Source organism: Acanthochromis polyacanthus, chromosome 17 (assembly GCF_021347895.1).
Source record: "Acanthochromis polyacanthus isolate Apoly-LR-REF ecotype Palm Island chromosome 17, KAUST_Apoly_ChrSc, whole genome shotgun sequence".
In the NCBI taxonomy this organism is placed as follows: Eukaryota; Metazoa; Chordata; class Actinopteri; family Pomacentridae; genus Acanthochromis; species Acanthochromis polyacanthus.
The window spans coordinates 26,627,472-26,647,983 of NC_067129.1; the positions used below are offsets into that span (position 1 = coordinate 26,627,472).

Below are 20,512 nucleotides of genomic sequence, written 5' to 3' on the forward strand. Positions count from 1 at the left end.
TTCAGAGTTGTGGTGCACGCACTTAACTCCGGGTCAAACTACTCTGAGTTAATTAAACCAACTCATATCAGCCGTTGTGAAACAGAAAACTCAGAGTTTTCTATCTCAGAGTAGATCAACTCAGAGTTGAGGAAGAAACTCAAGAGTTTCTAGAACCTGCTTCATGAAACAGGCCCCAGATCAGGGATCTTTTCCAGTCCTTTAGAAGCTCAAACTCTAAATGTAGCATCAAAAGAACCAGTCCCTCCATACTAGGCTGAATCTGGTTCTTTTAGATATTTTATTATTTTAGTCAGATCTCTGACTATTGGGTTACTGGTCTGTAGAGTTTTCACTGTCAGAGTTCAGGAACATGGGAGGAGTCCCAGAGTTTTATTTCTGTCCAATCAGGAACCTCCTGTAGCTCAGTAGTCCACCAATCAGTCTGGACATTTAACCCTCCATGATCACTTAGAATGGAGACAAACAGACATTTGCACCGGGGATACGGGGGTCATGACCCCCGCAAAAATCCCGTTCAGCTAATGTAACCCCCACAATAGAATCACATTTTTCCAGTGTAATAAAAGCATTAATTATCTTGTTGATTTTTATTATTAATATCATTTGCCAACAAAACAGTAGCAAGTTTAATCATCTTAATGTAACCCCCCCCACCCCCACCGAATACTTGGTATCACCCAACCCTCCTCTACGTAACGTTCACTTTTCCCTGACCCTGTATGTTTGGCATCGATGGAGACAGCAGAGCCGTGAAGAAATGAGAAGAACGAAAAGGACAAACAACAATTCTTCATTGTTGGTCGACACCAACAACTTAAAAAAAAGGAAATATCTTGACCAAAAAGAGGTAAAATAGCCTACCTGTCCTGTTAAGTTAGCTGATGATTAGTGACTGGAGTTGGTTTGAGCTTGTCCTGTGAGGTACAGCCAGAGAGTGTCGGGGATGTACTGGGTAGGACCAATGTCAGTTTTCACTGAATTGTAACTTAAAGGGCTGTTTGCTGACTTTGCTCCAATACACAGTGATGGATGGCGGCGTAGTTAAACTGCATTTCTCGGGGGAACCGGGCAGGTCGTAACGTCGCTGTTTTACACATCAAATATCTTTTCAGTAGTGAAGCTATTTTACTGATCAAACAACGCAATAGCATACACAGAAGCTACATTTTCCAGACGTTTCTAAATCCTGAAGGAACAGGAATGTCTGCGTCGGCCTGAAGCGGTAACCATGGTGACAACAGATGCTCTGCTGCAGCAGGGTGGCTGCAGAGGAGGGGAAGAGAAGTACTTCATCTCGTGAATCTTGACTAAATTTGGGAAATACCTGAATGTATTTATTTCCTCAAATTGTTCTTTGACCTTACTGGTCATTTTTAACCGGGCTGATACCATTTTAACATTAACTAAGCATTTTTTTATACCAGGTTCAAGAATATGATTGCTGAACAGGCCATGAAAGAGAGGCAGGTGGACAGAGAGGGAGAAGCACAGATGAGGAGAGAGAGAGAGGAGGTGACAGAGGAGGTGCAACAGTTGAGCAAGAGAGAGGAGGAGGAGGTGACAGAGGAAGTCCAGGTGATGGAGGATCATCAGGTGACCAAAGAGAGGGAGAGAGAGCACAGGGAAAGGCAGCACAGGAGGCACAAATGACCAGGTAACATACCTTAGCCCTTGTACTGTGTTAGCTTTCTCTATACATGCTCCACACCAGAATAGAGGTGCAAGCTGCACTCCAGTGTGCCACCCTGTATTGTGTGATGTGTTGAGTGTTGCCATGAATTGTGCATAAGACATTTTCTGTTTGTACTTTAGTTGTGTCAATACAGTGATGCAGTTGATTAATCTTTAAAGTTCTGGATTTTTTTTCATAGATAGTTGACATAAACCCAAAATCAATTAAGTGGAAGCTGCTACGGTCTTGCTAGCTCGTACTTAAACACAATAGGAATTAAATGGTCATTGTTGCATAAATACATAAGTACACAGCTGCAACAACTTCAAGTAAATCACCAATGTATTTCTAATACAGGCATGCCAAATTACCACGACTCCTTTTACAAAAGTAAACAATTCAGTAAATACCAATAAACAGGCACAGAGTTTAACCCCCCCCCCAATGGAAGACCCAAAGGTACGCCCTTGCAAACAGAGCCTTGATTTTCTGTTGTTCCAAATGAATCCATGTGACAGTGTTTTAATCTTCAGTGTCAGCAGGGGAATGTTCTGAAAAAGATAAATTAGATTTGGTAAAATAACCATTATCAGAATATTGATTCCAGCTGTTAGTGAAACAGGAAGAGACATCCAGCTATCAACTGATTGTATTAGTGGTCCATAATCAGCATCAACATCTTCTGTCTTTGGGACAGCTTGTGTCTCCCATGTCCTCCACACATTACAGTGAAGAACCTGTGGAGCTGGGCATCTTCTGTCCTTAAGCTTTAGTACTGCTGATGTGGTTTTTATGTACTGCATAGCCTGGAACATCCCCATATATTCTTATTCACTGTAGCAGAGCTGGAACGGATCCATTTAGTGATGAACAGATGAATATCATCAGCATAGAGGGACAGCTTGTGTGCAGTCTGCCCGACTCTTTTTCCGTGAATGTGTGATACTGGACTTTTTAACCCACAGATCACAGAGAGTACGGGTCAACAACACCTTCTCTGATCTACCACACACCTCCACGGTTCTCCTCAGGCCCTTGTCCTCTCTCTGCTACTCTTCATCCTCTACATGGATGACTGCAGATCCACACAGCCCAGTTCCCACCTGGTCAGATCTGCAGACGACACAATCCTCCTGTCTCTGCTGTCAGGACCTTCTCAGTCCTCCTGTCTCTGCTGTCAGGACCTTCTCAGTCCCACAGCTCAGTCCTCCAGCAGTTTGTGGACTAGTGTGATGACTCTTGTCTGGATCTGAATGTTAAAAAAAACAAGGAGATGGTGGTGAGCTTTTCCAACCAGCAGATGGCGCTGACTACAGCTGTCACCTAGAGTGCTTGTATACCAGAGTAGCGACAACTGGGGATTTGACGCCATTTTGTTTCCATTCACTGCCACACACTAATGCACCCGTGACTGTGTGTGTACTCACTTAGCATGCTGTGTGTTTTATTTGGATTTTTACATTCTAAGCTTTCTAGTCATCGTTCAAAAGTAAAAAAGGATGATTGCTTATCAATAATAATGATTTTTTTGTTACTATTTAGAGGACACAGGAACTCTACTGGAGCCTATCCCAAATATGGGACCCGCTGCGCGAGGTGCACATTCACGAAAACTCGCTATTTATGGATTGCTTACTGATTTCAAGACATGTTTTGGACAAAATATTTTACTGGCTTGTTTTGTCTGGATGTCCAAGGTTGGATTATGACCGTTTTTTGTGGAATATTTTCATCTGTGACTAGTTTTGAGCCTTCAAAGGTGAGTTGTGCTGTTTACGTTATTTGCTGTTTGTTGGACAAATGTGTTTATATTACCTGCTGTGGTAATCACATCTGAAAGTGGTTTATACCGGCGGATTCGTGAGAATCTAAGCTTTCCATGGGTGTATAATGTTTCTATCATCAAGTTTGCAGCTTCGATCAATTTAGTAAAATACATTTGCACATACGGGCCGCTGAAGTTTAACGGGTGCATCTCCATGCATGAAAATGGTCAAAGTCAAAATAACCACATCTGCCGAAAATCACATCAAACTTTTCTATCTGTCATTCACCCATACATCATAACATGAAAGCACATACATGGGACTAATCTGGCATAAAAACCATGATGAAGTCGGTTTCCATCCCACTCTCCGGACTTTATTTTCCCAGTTTCATTCTTTCACTATTACTGGGAAATCTAAACATGTGGAATCCCTTCTCCGATCGATTTGTGCACCCAAAGGCACAACAGCCCGTCATTTTTCAGGTATTTAGGAAGCGAAAAAAGACCTAGAATTACTCTGCGTTGTAAACAACGTTAACAGGAAAACCCAGCGTTCATGAATTGGAAACAAAATGGCGCCATAGATCACGTGACCAAAATTTTTTGGACCCGTCATGTCACCACTCTGATATACAGGCACTCCACTGTCACCACCACCATCCATGGACTGCCTGTTGAGCTTGTGGAGGAGTACAAATATGTGGGCACCATCTTTGACAGCCAGCTGAAATTCTCCTCTAACAGAGGAGATTATCAGGAAACGTCAGCAGAGGCAGTAACTCCTCAGGAAGCTCAACTCTTTTGGAGTAAATAAGAACATTCTCCAGACATTCTCCTTCTCCTTCATAGAGAGCACCATCACCTTCTCCATCACCTGCTGGTTCTGCTCCATCAGCCTCCAGAACAGAACCCTGCAGAGGACTGTCACTGCTCTAAAACCAGAGGACTGCCTCTCAGAACTCTGTCTGCAGTGTATGAACAGTGAACATGCAGACTGGCAAACCGGATCATCCGTGACCCTCACATGATCTTTTCTCTGCGTCTGAGTGTCTTCCTTCTGCTCGATGACTTTGCTGCCCTGCATGCAGGACACAGAGGAGAAGGTGTACCTTTGTACCCAGGACGGTCCGACTCCTCAACTCATGAACCATAACACCCCTCCATCACCACCACACACAGACTTTAACATGGACCTCTGTGAACTCTGACATTTTACATTCTGCAATTTATATCTGCACTGATATATTCTTGTATCTACCTCATTGCCATATTTCACCTACTTTCATTCGTATTTGCACTATGTATGGCTATATTTGTACTAGTGCGTTACTAAGCTGCGTTTTTGGCGTACTTCTCTCTTTTTATTTTTATTTTCATTCCTATTACTTGCTCTAGATTTGTATATATATATTTATCCCTATTTCTATATTATGTCATTGTTGCACTGACTGCTCTACGTGCCTTTTTATTGCCCCCTGGGGACAAATAGTTTTCTTAACCTGAATCTGTGTGTCTGTGATCGTACATTTGCTAAAGCTTCTACACACAGAAAAATAAAGGTTAAATTTTGTACCCAAAAGGCACTTTTATAAGGAATGTTCCATGCAAGTACAAAGGTGGTCTTTAAGGTGATTAACTTTGGACCTTTATTTAATTTCAGAGGTACAAAATCACTGCTCAGAAAAAATGGTACAAAGTTGTACCAGTAGGAGTCAGTGTGGAGTGTTTCCTCGCGGACGACAGAAAAGGCGCCAGAAATGTAAAACGGCGGACAGTCCAGGTTTACGCAGCCTGTCCACCGAAGAACTTATTAAAAAAATATCTGAAGCTGGGATCAACATTAACGAAGAAGAGGCAAAAAAAAATTCAGGGGTAAGTAAAAGGACCTATTTCTGTTCATGGCCTAACTCACTCAAAATGAATTTAACATTTACTTGCTAACAGCCCCCTGCTAGCATGTTATGTGTTACTGGATCAACTAGCTTAGCCATCTTGTCAGCAATTTTAGAATATCAGTATTTCAGTGAAATACCGTCACGGTAGCTTAGTATTTTCAGTGTTTATGTGTTTAAGTACTTAGCATTTTGTGGCTTTGTGTTTGCACTCTCCCGTAAAACCCCCTTCAGGTCAGCTAAAGTCTGTCCTAAAAGATCTCCGATATTTTCACTTGAACTAGAAGCGGCATTCCTAGCTTTTGTTATTCTGCTTAAATTTTGAATTACTGTTAGCGTTAAGTCTTTATAGCAGACATAACTTTGTAGTATTCAACTTTATTAAACATTTGCCATGTTAGCTGATCTCTGCTAAATATTTTAACGGAAATTCGAATTTGAATTCAACACGCCCCGCGGTATATTTTTAATACCTGTATATAATGTAAATTCAACTGAAATATTTATGACTAGTTGATGTAAGTTCGGCGCTGTGTTCAGCTTGGCACCGTAAATTGCTAAGAACTTCTTTTAAGCCGAGCCCTTTTCGGTGTGAGACGCAAGCGTGTGTCACACGGTGTTGCCGTTACTGCTAATGGGGTTGTGAGTGCGGTCTGGGCGGCATGGTACTGTTCTCCGTTTATTTGGCAAAGTGGGTCTTTTCTGTTTGCTGAAGACTATGTTTGGCTAGTACGCTGCGTGGTTTGGATCTGTGAGGCCGAGGTACGGAGCGGAGCACACCGAGCTCCACGCCACAGCTCTGTCACTGCACGCCGCTCCTCGCGCCTCGGCCTCGTCAGAACCGAGCAGCGTACCAGCAGCTCCACAACGCACTTATTTAACTGTTGTGTGCTTAATCTGCGTATCTGCGTGTGTGTGTCTGTGCATACCGTGCGCGGCGTGCATGTATGTGTGCCTGTGTAACACTTCTTAGAGAATGATGTCCATGGAGAAACGGTGGATTGTGGACTGACAGAAGCCGTGGTTGCATACCTGTTCGACGGGTCATTCAAAAAGCAAGTCAAGTTTCAACAGTTTGTTCGCAAGTACAAGGAAGGTGAAATCCCCATTACCTTAGAGCCAGTGCCAGTGGAAGTCTACTGTCCATCTCCATCTACAACAGAGCTTCAGTGTCTGCCATCTACTGACACAAGGCAAGTTTATCACCTTAAAACTGGCTGTAAATGAATGAGACATATTTTCTGATGTATTTTTCTGTTAATGTTATTCAATGTTTTATGTAATGCTGCAGCATGTCACCTTGGGTTTTAAGTTTTCTGTTGGTATATGTGCAGTAGATTATGTTAAAAGTCAACAAGAAGGTGCAACGCTGACATGTTTTTCTGATTGTCTAAAGGGGATATTTTGGAAAATACAATTCAAAGGGGTTAGTGTGTTTAACTTAAAATAATTGACTTTATTTGCTTTGGGGTGTTTGCCCACTCATCTGTATATTGTGGTCCTTTTTATTACATTTAACTTGACATTTGACTGGGATTATTGTAATTTTTAAACCTTAATGTTGCCTTAACAGTTCTGTTGTAGAGCATTGTTGAACTGTTTAAAGTTACTGGAGTTTTCAAACAGAATATTCAATTGGCCCAGGCCTACACACACATTCATTGTAAAAAAAAAAAAAAAAAAAAACATTTAAAAAAGTGTGTAAATACGACTGAAAATGACAAAAAATATACGCTAAAATCTCTGAGCTTCATTGCGAACAGGGAGCTATCTGGGCAGAAATGTTCTATGACGAGATGTTTTGGAGTCCATCCCCCCCACCCCCCACCCCCGTTTTTTTCCTTTTTTTTTCTTTTGTTTAAACATTTAATGAAGTGATTAATCTGCTGTTTCTTTTTTTTCTTTTTGCATTTCAGTGGAGAAGTGACTCACAAGAGACTACCTATCGTGACTGTCATTCCAACCTTTCCCAAAGATGTCCAGATGAAACTGGGTGCAAGAGAACCATGTCACAGAGTCCCCAAACTCTGCAACAAAATTATCAGAGTGCTGTATGAAATGATGGCAGAATACACCCTGTACGTAATCATTCTCTACTATATTTATTTTATTGTTGTACTACATGTGTAAAAAAAAAAAACTTTCTGTCTTTGAGATAGGTATCCAACCAATACAGAGTACACTCAAGTTTCCAAGGCTCTGATCATGAAATACCCTTTCCTGAGAGACAGGGAGGGAAATGGCTATGTAAGCATTTCTAATTGTTGGCCTGCATACATGTTAACATAACATGCCTATACATGGATTTTGTTTACTTGTTCTTTAGTAGCACAGTTGGCCTACTAATTGTGTGATTTTTTTCCTAGCACACCTGGCACATGTCTTTGAAGCGAAAATTTAAAACGTGCACCACTTGTCAGTGACACTGAAGTTAGAAAGCTGAAGGAGAAGTTTGGCCATGCAAAGCAGTCCAAGGTTACCAACATCTCTTCAAATGTCTCTCGTAAGCCGTCAAGTCAATCATTTGTAAGTGCACATGTATTATTCATATTTAACATTTTAACTTGTTGTATAAATAATCTGAGTGGAATACATTTGAGAAATTTCAAATGCAAAACAAGAAGTCTTTACTGGTCACTGTCTGAGCACTGTTTTCTTTTTTTATGCCAAAGGAAATTTGTGTTGGGGAGGATTCTGCATCTGTTGAAGCCCATGTTAACGTGCTACAGAGCGAGTATCGGAAGATGCGTCCAGATATGACCACTGTCAAAGACCGCATGGCACGAACATTCTCCTGGAGACGACGTGAGGTCATGGAAGGGATGCCAGTGGAGGAAGTACTCAACAAATATCCCTTCTTAAAGATGCCTGCTATGGTAAGTACAGTGAAAACAAAACAAAACAAAAATAATTATGTCAATTACGCAATACTGAATGTTTGTTTTGTGATTATTGTGTCCATAATAATCACAGTTAATATTGTAATTGAAGTTTGCTACATATTTATTGTAGTTCTTTCCATGGGCCAGTATCAACTGAGAAGAGAATAACTGTTGTATGTTTTGACGGTGATGCTACGTCCTACTTAGCTGATTAATCAAATGTGACATTATAAACCTGTTTTCAAATTAAAAAAAAACAAAAACAAAACAAGACATACAGCAGCCAATCTTTAAATAAATATAAAAATCAGAGTAAAACCGTTAGGGTTAAGTCCACTTAATACACCTGGCCCTGCCCTAATGTCTACAGACAGGATCAGCTGTGTCATGATTCTCCATCAGTGTCTGTACTTGCTTCCCATGTTGCTGTGGTGCAGCAAGTGACTTGGGGAACAGATGCAGTTAGCATTCCCTCACAACAGTGGCAGCAAAATGAGTGGCAAGTTTGCATTGTTAATAGTTGATTTGCCACTCAATTTGCAATATTGAAGGTTCTATTTCTGTTTAGATTTACAGTGTGCATAACCTCAGTATAATTGATTATCGAGGGTGTGCAGACTCTAGATCTCCAGGGTAACTCCCTAACATTCCAAACTGGCAAAAATTGAGTGGCAAAATCAAATGACAATTTGTAATATTCAAATGTGCCACTGTAAATCAAATAATAACACATTTTGCCACTCAGTTTTGAATGCTAGGACATCAGGTACATCCCCTCTACTGTTCCATCCCTAATGTCAGTGCTTTTATCAGTGTAGTTTTGGACATTATGAAAATTCCACTGGAGTAATGTGTGACTTACAGTTGCTTTTATCAGTACTTAATTTCTAACGTGTTTCTGTATATTCTACAGTGTATTGATGAGGTTGACAGAACTCACCCTTCAACATTCGCCTTCAGTCATCGCTTCAGAGAAGGCTTTGCCAGTGTCTTGCCAAATGTACTTAAGCTTGCACAAGGGAAGTCTCCGCTGGCAAAACAGTACACTGATGCAAGACAGGATGCCCTGGCTGAAGATCTACCAGGTAGTCAGTTATCTTGCTAATAAACATGAAAATAAATGCTGCTGTAGTTACACTCTGTAATCTGTGATCTTTTTACATTTTTTTTCCCCATTTGAGGAATCGACTTGAGGGCTGGTCTCATCCTTTTTCCATCCATCTTCAGAGAAAAGATCGAACACTACATCACTGTGGGAGAGGTAAGCATCTGAATTGTCCTACATTGCTGACTTGTAGGTCTTGTTCAGATATGTGAAGGGGAAAGAAAATTTGACTTGACACAGGAAACGTGGGCTATATTGGTATTTTGCACATCATTTAATATATTTTTAAAGAAACTTGTAACTTAACCCACAAGTCTATAATTTGTTTTAAATAACAAATTAGTAAAATATTATTTATGTGAAATTGCTACTTGGTTACCACATGTACCAATTCATGATTGTTTTAAAAAAATTTATATTATAGAGGGATGCTGCTACACCCTATCCAACCATTCAACTGATGGATAACGACTGGAAAATGGCAATGACCAGTGCTGGGCCCAGTGTGGTGAAAGTAGATGGTGTCCATGTGTGCCAGTGCTTGGGTCTTGATGAAGCCTTCATAACAGCCCTCAGTATGTACTTCGTTTTCAACATTGCATACCCACCACACCTGAAAAACACCCTGACCTTTCTTCAGAGGCGTATTGTCAGCATTGTGGAAGAAGGGGACAAGACTCTGCCAATAACTGTACTCAGAATCATAAACCAACTGTGCTAGATCATCATGCCTCAGTTATACCAGTGCCCCAAGTGCATGCGAAGGACCTTTACACTTGTTAAGTTTATTCAGCATGTTGGGTTAGTGAGTGGATTTTGCTTAAACCTGGAGATGAAAAAGACCATACATCACTTGACACGTACACTATTGATGACAAGTTGTATGTTGGATTTAGATGTTCTGTATAAATACTTGTGCAAGTTTTGCAAGGCTTTATGAATGGATTACTAGAGACAAACTCTGTCCGTCTTCAACATTCTAGTAGTAACTCATCTTCTGACTTCTGTTCAGTTCTATATAGCTTTTGGGTTGAAGACAAATGTTTAAGAATATTGCCTTAATGAAATGCACTGCCAATGAAATGAACTGATGGTTACATTTTGATCAATAAATGTATTTTGTACATTTTAAGGGTTTGTTTTTGTCTCTTAAAGGTGCCAAATCACCATGTCGCTGCAGCTGTACCTCATCAGATACATGCATTGTACCTTTTTAATGGGTACAGATTTGTACCTGTATATAAAGGTACATATTTGTCACTAGAGGTGCAGAAATGTGCTTATAAAGGTACAGACGATAAGGTACAATAATGTTCCTATGTTCAGAGGTACAATGTTGTTCTCCACTAGGGTACAGCTGGAGCGACGAAGCCTTTGTACCCTTTTAGGTCCATTTCTGTCCCTCCATTTCTTAGTGTGTTTTGCTAACGTGGACAGCAGCCAGGATAGAGGACAACCCTTAAGACAGCCTCTTTTGGTGTTCAAAGGTTGTAAAACGTTCCTTTTCTCAAGAATTCTGCTGTTGGCATTTTATAAATCAGGCGGACCCACTGTCTAAAACTCTCTTCAAACCTAAACTTCTGCAGAACATCAGACAGATCCTTCACCTTAAAGACCTCCTCTGGTCTGCTGAAAGAAGATCTGGGTCTGGACTTCCCATAGCCCTAACCCTGCCTTCCATTCTGGTCTCCATCATTAATGTCTGGCATTAGGGTTTGTGTCCATCTTGCTATAATTTTACTGAATATTTTAAGGTCAGAGTTCAACCAGCTGATTGGCCTCATATTCTCACATCTGTTTGTTGGTTTCCCTGGTTTAGGATGAATATAATTAGAAGAACAGATGATGGGAGGGCTCATTCTGAAATGTTTCTAGAGCATTTCTGGCAGTGACTCTAACAATTTAGTTTTAATTTTTCTAAGCTCTGCCAGTGGCGTAATTTATGTAGGGTTGGTGGGTTATGAAAACCCATGGGCCCTCTTGTGGTGAAATCCTGAAAACCACCAAAATGCTGAGGATTTTTGTTTGTTTGTTTGTTTAAATCCACGGCGGAACGAGCGCAGCAGCGGCCTTCTCTCCAGCAGCAGGTTAGCGCAGAGTGTAACGTGACGTCAGACTGGGTCACTGTATTATGCTGCTCATTAAGGGGGGGATACCTCTGCCAATTTGAGCTGATCCATTGGCCCATTGAAACGTGATTGGCTCAGCCGCGTAGTGAGCCAGACCGAAGACAAGAGATGAAAAAAATGACGAAAAGAAAGATGCCGCCAGACAAAGCCGCTAGTGGAGCAGAAAAACGCATGGCTAAAAAGAAAAAAATATTAAGAGAAGATGCAGCCAAATGCACCAAACTTCCAGATCTTTGGGGGGGGCCACTGTGGCGGAAACAGGCCAGGACAGTGACGGTGCGGGTCTGAGGACGACGACCACGGCTACAGCAGGTAGACATGCAGATAAACATGCACTGTCTACTGCAGCGACATCATCTCAGTCTGGACTACACAAATACCACATATTCCAAAATGCACATTTTCTGTCCAGTTGAACCACACAAACGCAGCGATTTCACCCATATAAATGGAGATTAACGGCTATTTTTAAACTGATAAAAAGTGGTTGTAAACAATAATGGTCCACATGTAATGGGCTATACCGGGCTTTGCAAAAGTTCTGTTACACTCGGTTTCATGATTTTTAGAGACGTTTACATGTCAGAGTGAAAAATTCCATTAAATAAACTTAAAGTTCTACCTTATAGGCAGGTGTCCTTAATACAATTTTTGTTCTCCGGTGAAGTTGTATCAAGATGGAAGTCAAAAGAGTTGAGATATCTGCTCTCCTTTGTGCTGAACATCAGCCGGATGACCGTCCACAGAGTCGCGGAGAGGCTCAAGAATGGTGAAGATCTTTCAGGTCTTCACCATTCTTGAAAGATCACTGAAAGATCTTCACCATTCTTCAGCCTCTCCGCGACTCTGTGGACGGTCATCCGGCTGATGTTCAGCTGTTTGGCTCTGTCAGACTTGTTGTGGCCAGCATGAAGGAGAACAGATATCTCAACTCTTTTGACTTCCATCTTGATACAACTTCTCCGGAGAACAAAAATTGTATTAAGGACACCTGCCTATAAGGTAGAACTTTCAGTTTATTTAATGGAATTTTTCACTACGACATGTAAACATCTCTAAAGATCATGAACCGTGCAACAGAACTTTTGCAAAGCCCGGTATGTTTGCACTTAAGAGTGTTTCCCATACATTTGTTAACTCGTGATTAGTTTTTTTATTATTATTATTTAGTTTCGAATCTGCATTTGCTTCTTATGGGCCATTGACGTTTTTTTTTTTTGCTTAAAATGTTCTTCTGTGCTATTTTACATTTTCGGCTGGGCATGACATTTCAGGCCTCAGAGGTGATCGTTTACAGCTTTGCCATTCTGTATGAACAGAGATAATTCTGTGGTGTGGACAGAATTGTCTCTGACGAAAATATCCACTAAAAAACACATCCATAAAATAATCCATATACACACGTGGACAAAATTGTTGGTACCCCTCAGTTAAAGAAGGAAAAACCCACAATTCTCACTGAAATCACTTGAAACTCACAAAAGTAACAATAAATAAAAATTTATTGAAAATTAAATAATCAAAAACAGCCATTACTTTTGAATTGTTGATTAACATAATTATTTAAAAAAACAAACTAATGAAACAGGCCTGGACAAAAATGATGGGACCTCTATAAAAGATTGAAAACTATTTGACCAGAGTGACATGATTAACTCAGGTGTGTCATTTAATTGACATCACAGGTGTTTCCAAACTCATAATCAGTCAGTCTGCCTATTTAAAGGGAGACAAGTAGTCACTCTGCTGTTTGGTGAAAAGGTGTGTACCACACTGAACATGGACAACAGAAAGCGAAGGAGAGAATTGTCCCAGGACATCCGAAAAAAAATGATAGACAAACATCTTAAAGGTAAAGGCTATAAGACCATCTCTAAACAGCTTGAAGTTCCTGTGACAACAGTGGCTCATATTATTCAGAAGTTCAAGACCCACGGGACAGTAGCCAACCTCCCTGGACGTGGCCGCAAGAGGAAAATTGATGACAAATTGAAGAGATGGATCGTTGGAATTGTATCCAAAGAGCCCAGAGCAACCTCCAAAGAAATTAAAGGTGAACTCCAAGGCCAAGGTACATCAGTGTCAGATCGCACCATTCGTCGTTGTTTGAGCCAAAGTGGACTTCATGGGAGACGACCAAGGAGGACACCACTGCTGAAAAAAACTCATAAAAAAGCCAGACTGGAATTTGCAAAAATGCATGTTGACAAGCCACAAAGCTTCTAGGAGAATGTCCTTTGGACAGATGAGACCAAACTGGAGCTTTTTGGTAAGGCACATCAACTCTATGTTCATAGACTCAAAAACCAAGCGTACGAAGAAAAGAACACTGTCCCTACGGTGAAACATGGAGGAGGCTCACTAATGTTTTGGGGCTGCTTTGCTGCATCTGGCACAGGGTGTCTTGAAAGTGTGCAAGGTACGATGAAATCTGAAGACTATCAAGGCATTCTGGAGAGAAATGTGCTGCCTAGTGTCAGAAAGCTTGGTCTCAGTCGCAGGTCATGGGTCTTCCAACAGGACAACCATCCAAAACACACAGCCAAAAACACCCAAGAATGGCTGAGAGAAAAGCGTTGGACTATTCTAAAGTGGCCTTCTATGAGCCCAGATCTGAATCCCATTGAACATATGTGGAAGGAGCTGAAACATGTCATTTGGAGAAGACACCCATCAAACCTGAGACAACTGGAGCTGTTTGCTCATGAGGAGTGGGCCAAAATACCTGTTGACAGCTGCAGAACGCTCATTGACAAATACAGAAATCGTTTAATTGCAGTGATTGCCTCAAAAGGTTGTGCAACAAAATATTAAGTTATGGGTACCATCATTTTTGTCCAGCCCTATTTCGTTAGTTTGTTTTTTTAAATAATTATGTTAATCAACAATTCAAAAGTAATGGCTGATTTTGATTATTTAATTTTCAATAAATTTTTATTTATTGTTACTTTTGTGAGTTTCAAGTGATTTCAGTGAGAATTGTGGGTTTTTCCTTCTTTAACTGAGGGGTACCAACAATTTTGTCCACGTGTGTATGTGTAGTCCAGATAATTGTTCAGGGTACAGACAGAAAAGACATACATTATAAATCATTAATTTTCTTTGTCAATAAAAATAAAATCCATAGGCTTTATTATCACATTTATTATTAAGGAAATATTGAGGAAGAGCATGAAAGTGAGGCAGTGCTGGATAAAGAGGAGGTGGCGGTCAGCAAGGATGAAGAGGGATTTCATTTGGATGACTTTGATGATGAGGATGGGAAGAGGTAATTCTTTTTTTTTTTTTTTAACTTTGTTGCTGGGTCAAAAACATGTTGAAACAGTACCTGCAAAAAAGAAAGCAAACAATTAAATAATATATCTCCGCATATTTTTGTGCAGGATATGGGAACCGAGGATGAGGCAGCCACAGACGAGCCACTACTGGACTACAGCCAAGAATATCCCTCAGATCCATTTCTTTTTAAAGATGAGACTGAGCAAGGCAAAAGTCAGAGCCCTTGTTCAACATGGTCCATGCCAACCTGGGTTAAAAGATAACTTTTCAGATTTTGTGGCTAATTCATGCAACGAAAAGTTCAAAATACACTGGTACAAAAACACAAGTGGCAAGGTCAGTACAGATAGACACTGGCTGGTGTATTCTCGTCTTTCAGCCAAGATGTTTTGGTTTTGTTGTTGGCTTTTTGCAGAGAAGGGTGACCAAACCATTTGGTCTGACCCCAACAAAGGCTTTGATGCATACCACAAAGGAATGGATAGGATAAAGCACCATGAAGAGTTAGCAAGGCACCGCAAGGCAGAGAAGACCTTATTCATTACTAAATATCGCATTACTCAGGATAAAACTGTCATTGCAGGACTTGTGCAGGCAGAACGACTGACCATTGAGAAAAACAGGAGAGTACTAAAAAGGCTAGTGGACCTTACTCTGTTTTTAGCTAATCAAGGCCTTCCCTTTAGGGGACATAGAGAATATGCTGGCCTAGGAGCTCCAACTGTTAATGAGGGAAACTTTCTCGAACTGTTAAAACTATTGGCAAAATATGACACTATTATCGATAACCACATCAGTGAACTCAACAGGGGCTATAAATACATAAGTCCAGAATCTCAAAATGAGATTATCACATGCCTTGGCAATGAAACGCTGCAAATGATCGTAAAAGAAATTAAGGATGCTTTTTTCTACTCTGTCATTGCTGATTCAACAATTGATATTTCTAGAGTGGATCAGTTTTCATTGTCCATACGCTATGTGAATGAGAGTGGTAAAAGTGTTGAGAGGTTCATTAAGTTTGATGAGCTGTCCAGTGGAAGTGCCGAATCATTTCATGATTCACTGATTAAAGCGCTCCAAGAACTCAGACTTAACGCTTCCAATATGCGAGGACAAGCTTATGATGGTGCCAAAACTATGTCTGGTCACATATCAGGCCTTCAAAAGAGAGTGAAAGACTCATGTAGCTCTCAGGCTCTGTATGTGCACTGTTGTGCCCATAATCTAAACCTCATTCTGCTTGATTCTGCAACATCATGCACTACTGGAAAACTGTTCTTTGGTACCCTTGAACAGTTGTATTGCTTTTTAACATTGAGTTTACCTCGTTACAGAATACTGACAAAACAACAGGACAAAATGATTCAGGATACAGCTCTAACATTGAAACGTTTCAGTGATACAAGGTGGGCATCGCGAAAGCACGCCACTGATGCCGTGATGCAGAATATGCCGGCAATCATAGCTGCACTTGAAATAATTATTGATGATGCACGCTCAGAGCCAAGAGCTGTAGCAGATGCAAAAGGACTGCTAGCCACACTTAACATATTTGAGTTCATGTTCATGCTCAATTTCTGGAACACTTTGTTAGGAAAAACATATTCTCTGTCAAACTACCTTCAGAAAGAATCGATTGATTTAAATGCTGCAATTGATCAAATTGACAGCTGTGCCAATGCTTTGAGAGGTTTAAGATCTGAAGAGGGCTTTAATAATATTGAGGCATTTGCAAAGGAACAAGCAAAAGAATGTGACACATCCACTGAGTTCAGGAGGTTAGAGTTCAAACAAGAAAACGTTTTGCAGATGAACTCCCCACAGATGAGCCTGTATCTGACAGGAGGACACGTTTTAAAGTGGAGACATTTTATTACATTTTAGATGTGTTTGACCAACAATTTGTGACACGTTTTGCAGACCTTCACAACACAGCTGCTAAATTTCAAGCCCTTAATGAAAAACACGTTTTTGACTACAAATCGACTGAGAGGATAAATGAACTTCCAGTTTTATTCAGAAGATCTGGAGGATGCAGAAAGTCTTGCTCATGAATATTCTGCTTTTAGAGATGTTTTCAAGGGCATGTTCCCTGATGAAGCAGGGCTTTTCACTGCTGAGATTCTGCCCTTCATGATTGCAAATGACTTGCACAGAGCTTATCCTAACATGGAAACATTATATAGGATATATCTCACTGTTCTAATAAGCAGTGAACAGGCAGAGCACACTTTAGGTCGCCTTAAAATGATCAAAACCTATCTGCGCTCAAAAATGAGCGAGTCTCGCCTCTCAAGCCTCGCTTTACTTTTTACTGAGCGAGAGATGTCTGAGAAGACTAACTTTGACAAGGTTATTGATTCATTTGCAAGAATGAAAAAAGAAAAACACTCCTCAAATAGTGCCTGTAATGAGAGGTTGTATTCAGTATTTTACATTTTATTTTATTTTCTTATTATTTATCTTTATTTTGTTGTTGACAATAAAACAAGGTGGTTATTACAATTCTGTCATGGTCATGGTGATGCACTTTTTTGACTTTTTTTCTGTCCTCTATTCTTGTGTGCAATGCGGCATGCCAAACATGCGGGCCCCTTCGACACACATGGAAACCCATGTGGAATACATCCCAGCTACGCCACTGCACCCCATAGTCCCCTGCCTTCAGTCAGCTGGGATAGACTCCAGCACCCCCCATGACCCAAGTGAGGATGAAGCGATGTATAGAGGATGGATGGATGGATGGATGGATGGATGGATGGATGGATGGATGGATGGATGGATGTTCAGCCTGGTGGGGCAGTCCACAAACTGATAGAAGTCCTGCAGTGTATTGTCCAGTCAAACATGATTGAAACCCCCAGAAATGAGCATGAAGGCCTCGGGGTGCTGTGTTTGTACTCTGGACACCACGGAGTGAATGATGTCACACACAGTGTCTGCATGCGCTCACAGAGGAATGTAAACAGTGATAGCAATGGTGTGAGAATATTCTGTCGGCACGTAAAACGCCGTAGAGTGTCCCGGGAGCAGATCCTCTTCTTCACAGTAACGTGTCTTATATGTTCGCACCATCTGCTGGTTTTGTGCCATTTGAAATAGTTTTCTGGGTCTCCTGTGGCATTTTGTCCCATGGGACTTGAAATGTTTCAGGCCATGACTTTAGCATGTTTGCTGAACCAGCGCTGCTTTGATCGTGCTGTGAGGATGAACAGCATGAGCTTGTGGGGGATGAAAGGGTGGACAGTGAGGTTGTAGAAGCAGATGACACATTGGGGACAGGGGACGAAGAACTTAAGAGAGGCCTGGGTATTAAGTGTGATGGTTTGTTTGTTTGTTTGTTTATTAAGAACCCCATTAGCCTCTGACACAGCTCAGAGGCTATTCTTCCTGGGGTCTTTCTCATATTCATTGCAAACAATGCACTTTTTATTATACACACACACACACGCACACACACACACACACACACACGCACACTGTGACGAACAGGGCCGTCCGTCACGTATGTTTGCACATTGCACATGACACTTTATGCATTCAGTTAGCGTGTTAATGCACCCAACACTTTGAGAAAGCTAATTGGTAAATAATTTGTACACGATTGTCGGTTTTAAATATTTTATTAACCAAGCATTTTTATTGAGGTTGGCCGTGGGTCCGGTCCGGTGGCGTCACCTTGGGTGATGGCGGCGGCCGGGTCTGCAGAGGTGACAGGATAATTTAGATTGGAATGTACAATATTGTGAGATAATTTAAATTGGTGGTTCTCTTAGTGTGGTGTGCATGCGGTGAATGTATTGAGTGTCGTGGAGGTGTGTGTGTGAGTGAGTGGTCTGTGCAGTTAACCTACCGTTTCCTCTTGTGTCCAGGTGCGTCTGGCCAAAAGAGTCCCCGGGGAGCCAGATGCCCAATAGACTGTTCCGGACTGGACCAAGGGGAGGGATACGGAAGGGGTGGCTGCAATAGTTTTAACTTTATATTGTGTTGTTGGATTAAGTTTGGTGGGTTTAGTTGGGTTAGTTTGCATTAGTTATTTTTTGTTTACTTTATTCTGGGTTTTGGTTTATGTTGGAGAGTTTTAACTTAGGTTTTAACAGCTAAGGATAAGGTGATCTACCTCCAGAGTTTTATTGGTTTATTCCTGTTGAGCAGACCAGTATTAGAGGAGGCTGTTCCCCTCATTCAAGAAAAACGGTTTGTCTGTCTGGTTGTTCTGCGTTCTGCTGCTGGAGAAGCCATTGCTCCTGCCCTCCAACGCACCTGCACTTTTTGCACTTGCACTTTGATATTTTGTATTTTTGCACATTTGGAAAATAAAGAAGGAAAAAAAAGAAAAGAAGTCGACCACTCAAATGCTGCCTCCGCCTGCCTTTGTACCACTGTTCTTCCACCGCTCGAGCCGCTTGATCACACACACCTACATCCTTCTACACACCTATCATTCAATTTAACAAAAAAGCCACCAAGAGCTCAATGAGAAAATCTGAAGACAAGAGAAACAAAAATACAAAAACATAGCTGCATATTACAATGTTAACAATGATAACAAGTCATATTACATTCATTGTAAGTTCACTTTAGTATTTCTTTTCTGTCCATTATTGTGTAACCAGAAAAAGTTTCAATTTCTTTTGAAAACAAATTTAGTTGTTCTCTGCAATAAGAAATCTAGGTAAGCATTCCATGCAATCATGGCTCGATAACTCACAGTTCATTGATTTTGATTTGTTCTGCTCGGAGGCAGTAGACACCTTGTTTCACTTGCTTGGCGTGTATTATAATTATGAATACCTGAAAAAATTCTAATTTACAATGAATAATTTTTGGCATTTTTGAAACAATAACATTTCTAATAAATGTTATTAAAAAGTACTTAAATCTGCACTTAACTGTCAGCCAGGTCCAGTTATTATGCATTGTTGTTACGTTAGCTCTATAAGGGCAACCTAACACAATCCGTGCTGCCCTGTTTTGAGCTACTTGTAACTTGTGTAAATTATTTTCACTCGTATTAGACCAAATGACTGATGCATAGTCTAAATTAGCCTAGCTTAGCTAGACTGTATTCCCGTTATAAGGGATATACGGGAATACGGTCTAGCCCTCCTCCATTGACACATTTTGACAGGTTGTCAAGCTCCGAGCAGATCAGACCGAACCAATCAGAGCACCAGAGTTAACGATGCGACCGCAACAGAGCGAGGTTTCTCTCGTGCGCTTTCCTCTGTTTTGCACGGGCTGAATTTGTCCTTAAAACCTCAACAAGAAGCAGCTCTTAAAGCTTTTCTTTTTAAAAAGGATGTATTTTTAATTCCGGCAGACTGTACGATAGAATGCGTAATGCTGCCCTCCACTGTTGAAAGGGAGAGCTTAGATTTTCCTCAGGACCCCTGTACGGCGAAGGAAGCTGTTAAAACTACAAAACATCATGGCGGAAAGCCAATTGTTAGGTCGCTTAGTGATTGCGTCACACATGTGTTACGCTGATTGGCTCTCTCCAATTCAAGCTGTGATCGGCAGTCCCGCCTCTGGGCTACATTTGGTTCAATGGAGCAGTTCCAGACTGACTTTATGTGTATTTGTAATACACAATATAAAGGCTGTCTGGTCCCCAGGCAAAGTCTAAATAGGACAGTACTAATGATTGAACTAGCTGTTTGGTCAACCACTGAGGAATGTATTTTCTACAGTATTTAATGGTTCCCATACTTCACCCCATTTTCTTTAATAAATGATTAACTTGACTGGTCCAGGACAATTTAGAATCTACTACTAC

General features: G+C 40.9%; 1 protein-coding gene and 2 long non-coding RNA genes across 5 annotated transcripts; all 3 read left to right on the forward strand.

Annotated features, from left to right (window-relative positions):
- Window positions 1–468: 468 nt before the first annotated feature.
- LOC127530589 (uncharacterized) lies at window positions 469–6,522 on the forward strand. 2 transcript variants are annotated; one of them, XR_007937233.1, is made up of 3 exons: window positions 469–850; window positions 1,428–3,434; window positions 5,104–6,522. It is a non-coding gene; the product is annotated as an uncharacterized LOC127530589 (long non-coding RNA). The 2 variants fall into 2 exon arrangements; XR_007937232.1 differs by having other exon boundaries at window positions 478–850; window positions 1,428–5,315; window positions 6,309–6,522.
- Window positions 6,523–7,254: 732 nt separating this feature from the next.
- On the forward strand, window positions 7,255–10,454 carry LOC127530586 (uncharacterized). Of its 2 annotated transcripts, none has more exons than XR_007937218.1 (7): window positions 7,255–7,413; window positions 7,495–7,582; window positions 7,702–7,861; window positions 8,008–8,211; window positions 9,131–9,302; window positions 9,399–9,478; window positions 9,747–10,454. It is a non-coding gene; the product is annotated as an uncharacterized LOC127530586 (long non-coding RNA). The 2 variants fall into 2 exon arrangements; XR_007937219.1 differs by having other exon boundaries at window positions 7,255–7,386.
- Window positions 10,455–14,420: 3,966 nt separating this feature from the next.
- On the forward strand, window positions 14,421–19,089 carry LOC127530584 (zinc finger MYM-type protein 1-like). The gene is made up of 2 exons (XM_051937718.1): window positions 14,421–17,438; window positions 18,606–19,089. Exon 1 carries the CDS (start codon window positions 14,851–14,853, stop codon window positions 16,615–16,617), a length of 1,767 nt encoding a protein of 588 aa, XP_051793678.1. The 5' UTR covers window positions 14,421–14,850; the 3' UTR covers window positions 16,618–17,438; window positions 18,606–19,089.
- The last annotated feature ends 1,423 nt before the right edge of the window (window positions 19,090–20,512 follow it).

What these genes read in the sequence shown, in the direction of transcription:
- LOC127530584 (XM_051937718.1), top strand. Translation starts at nt 14,851, where the DNA reads ATGAGGCAGCCACAGACGAGCCACTACTGGACTACAGCCAAGAATATC.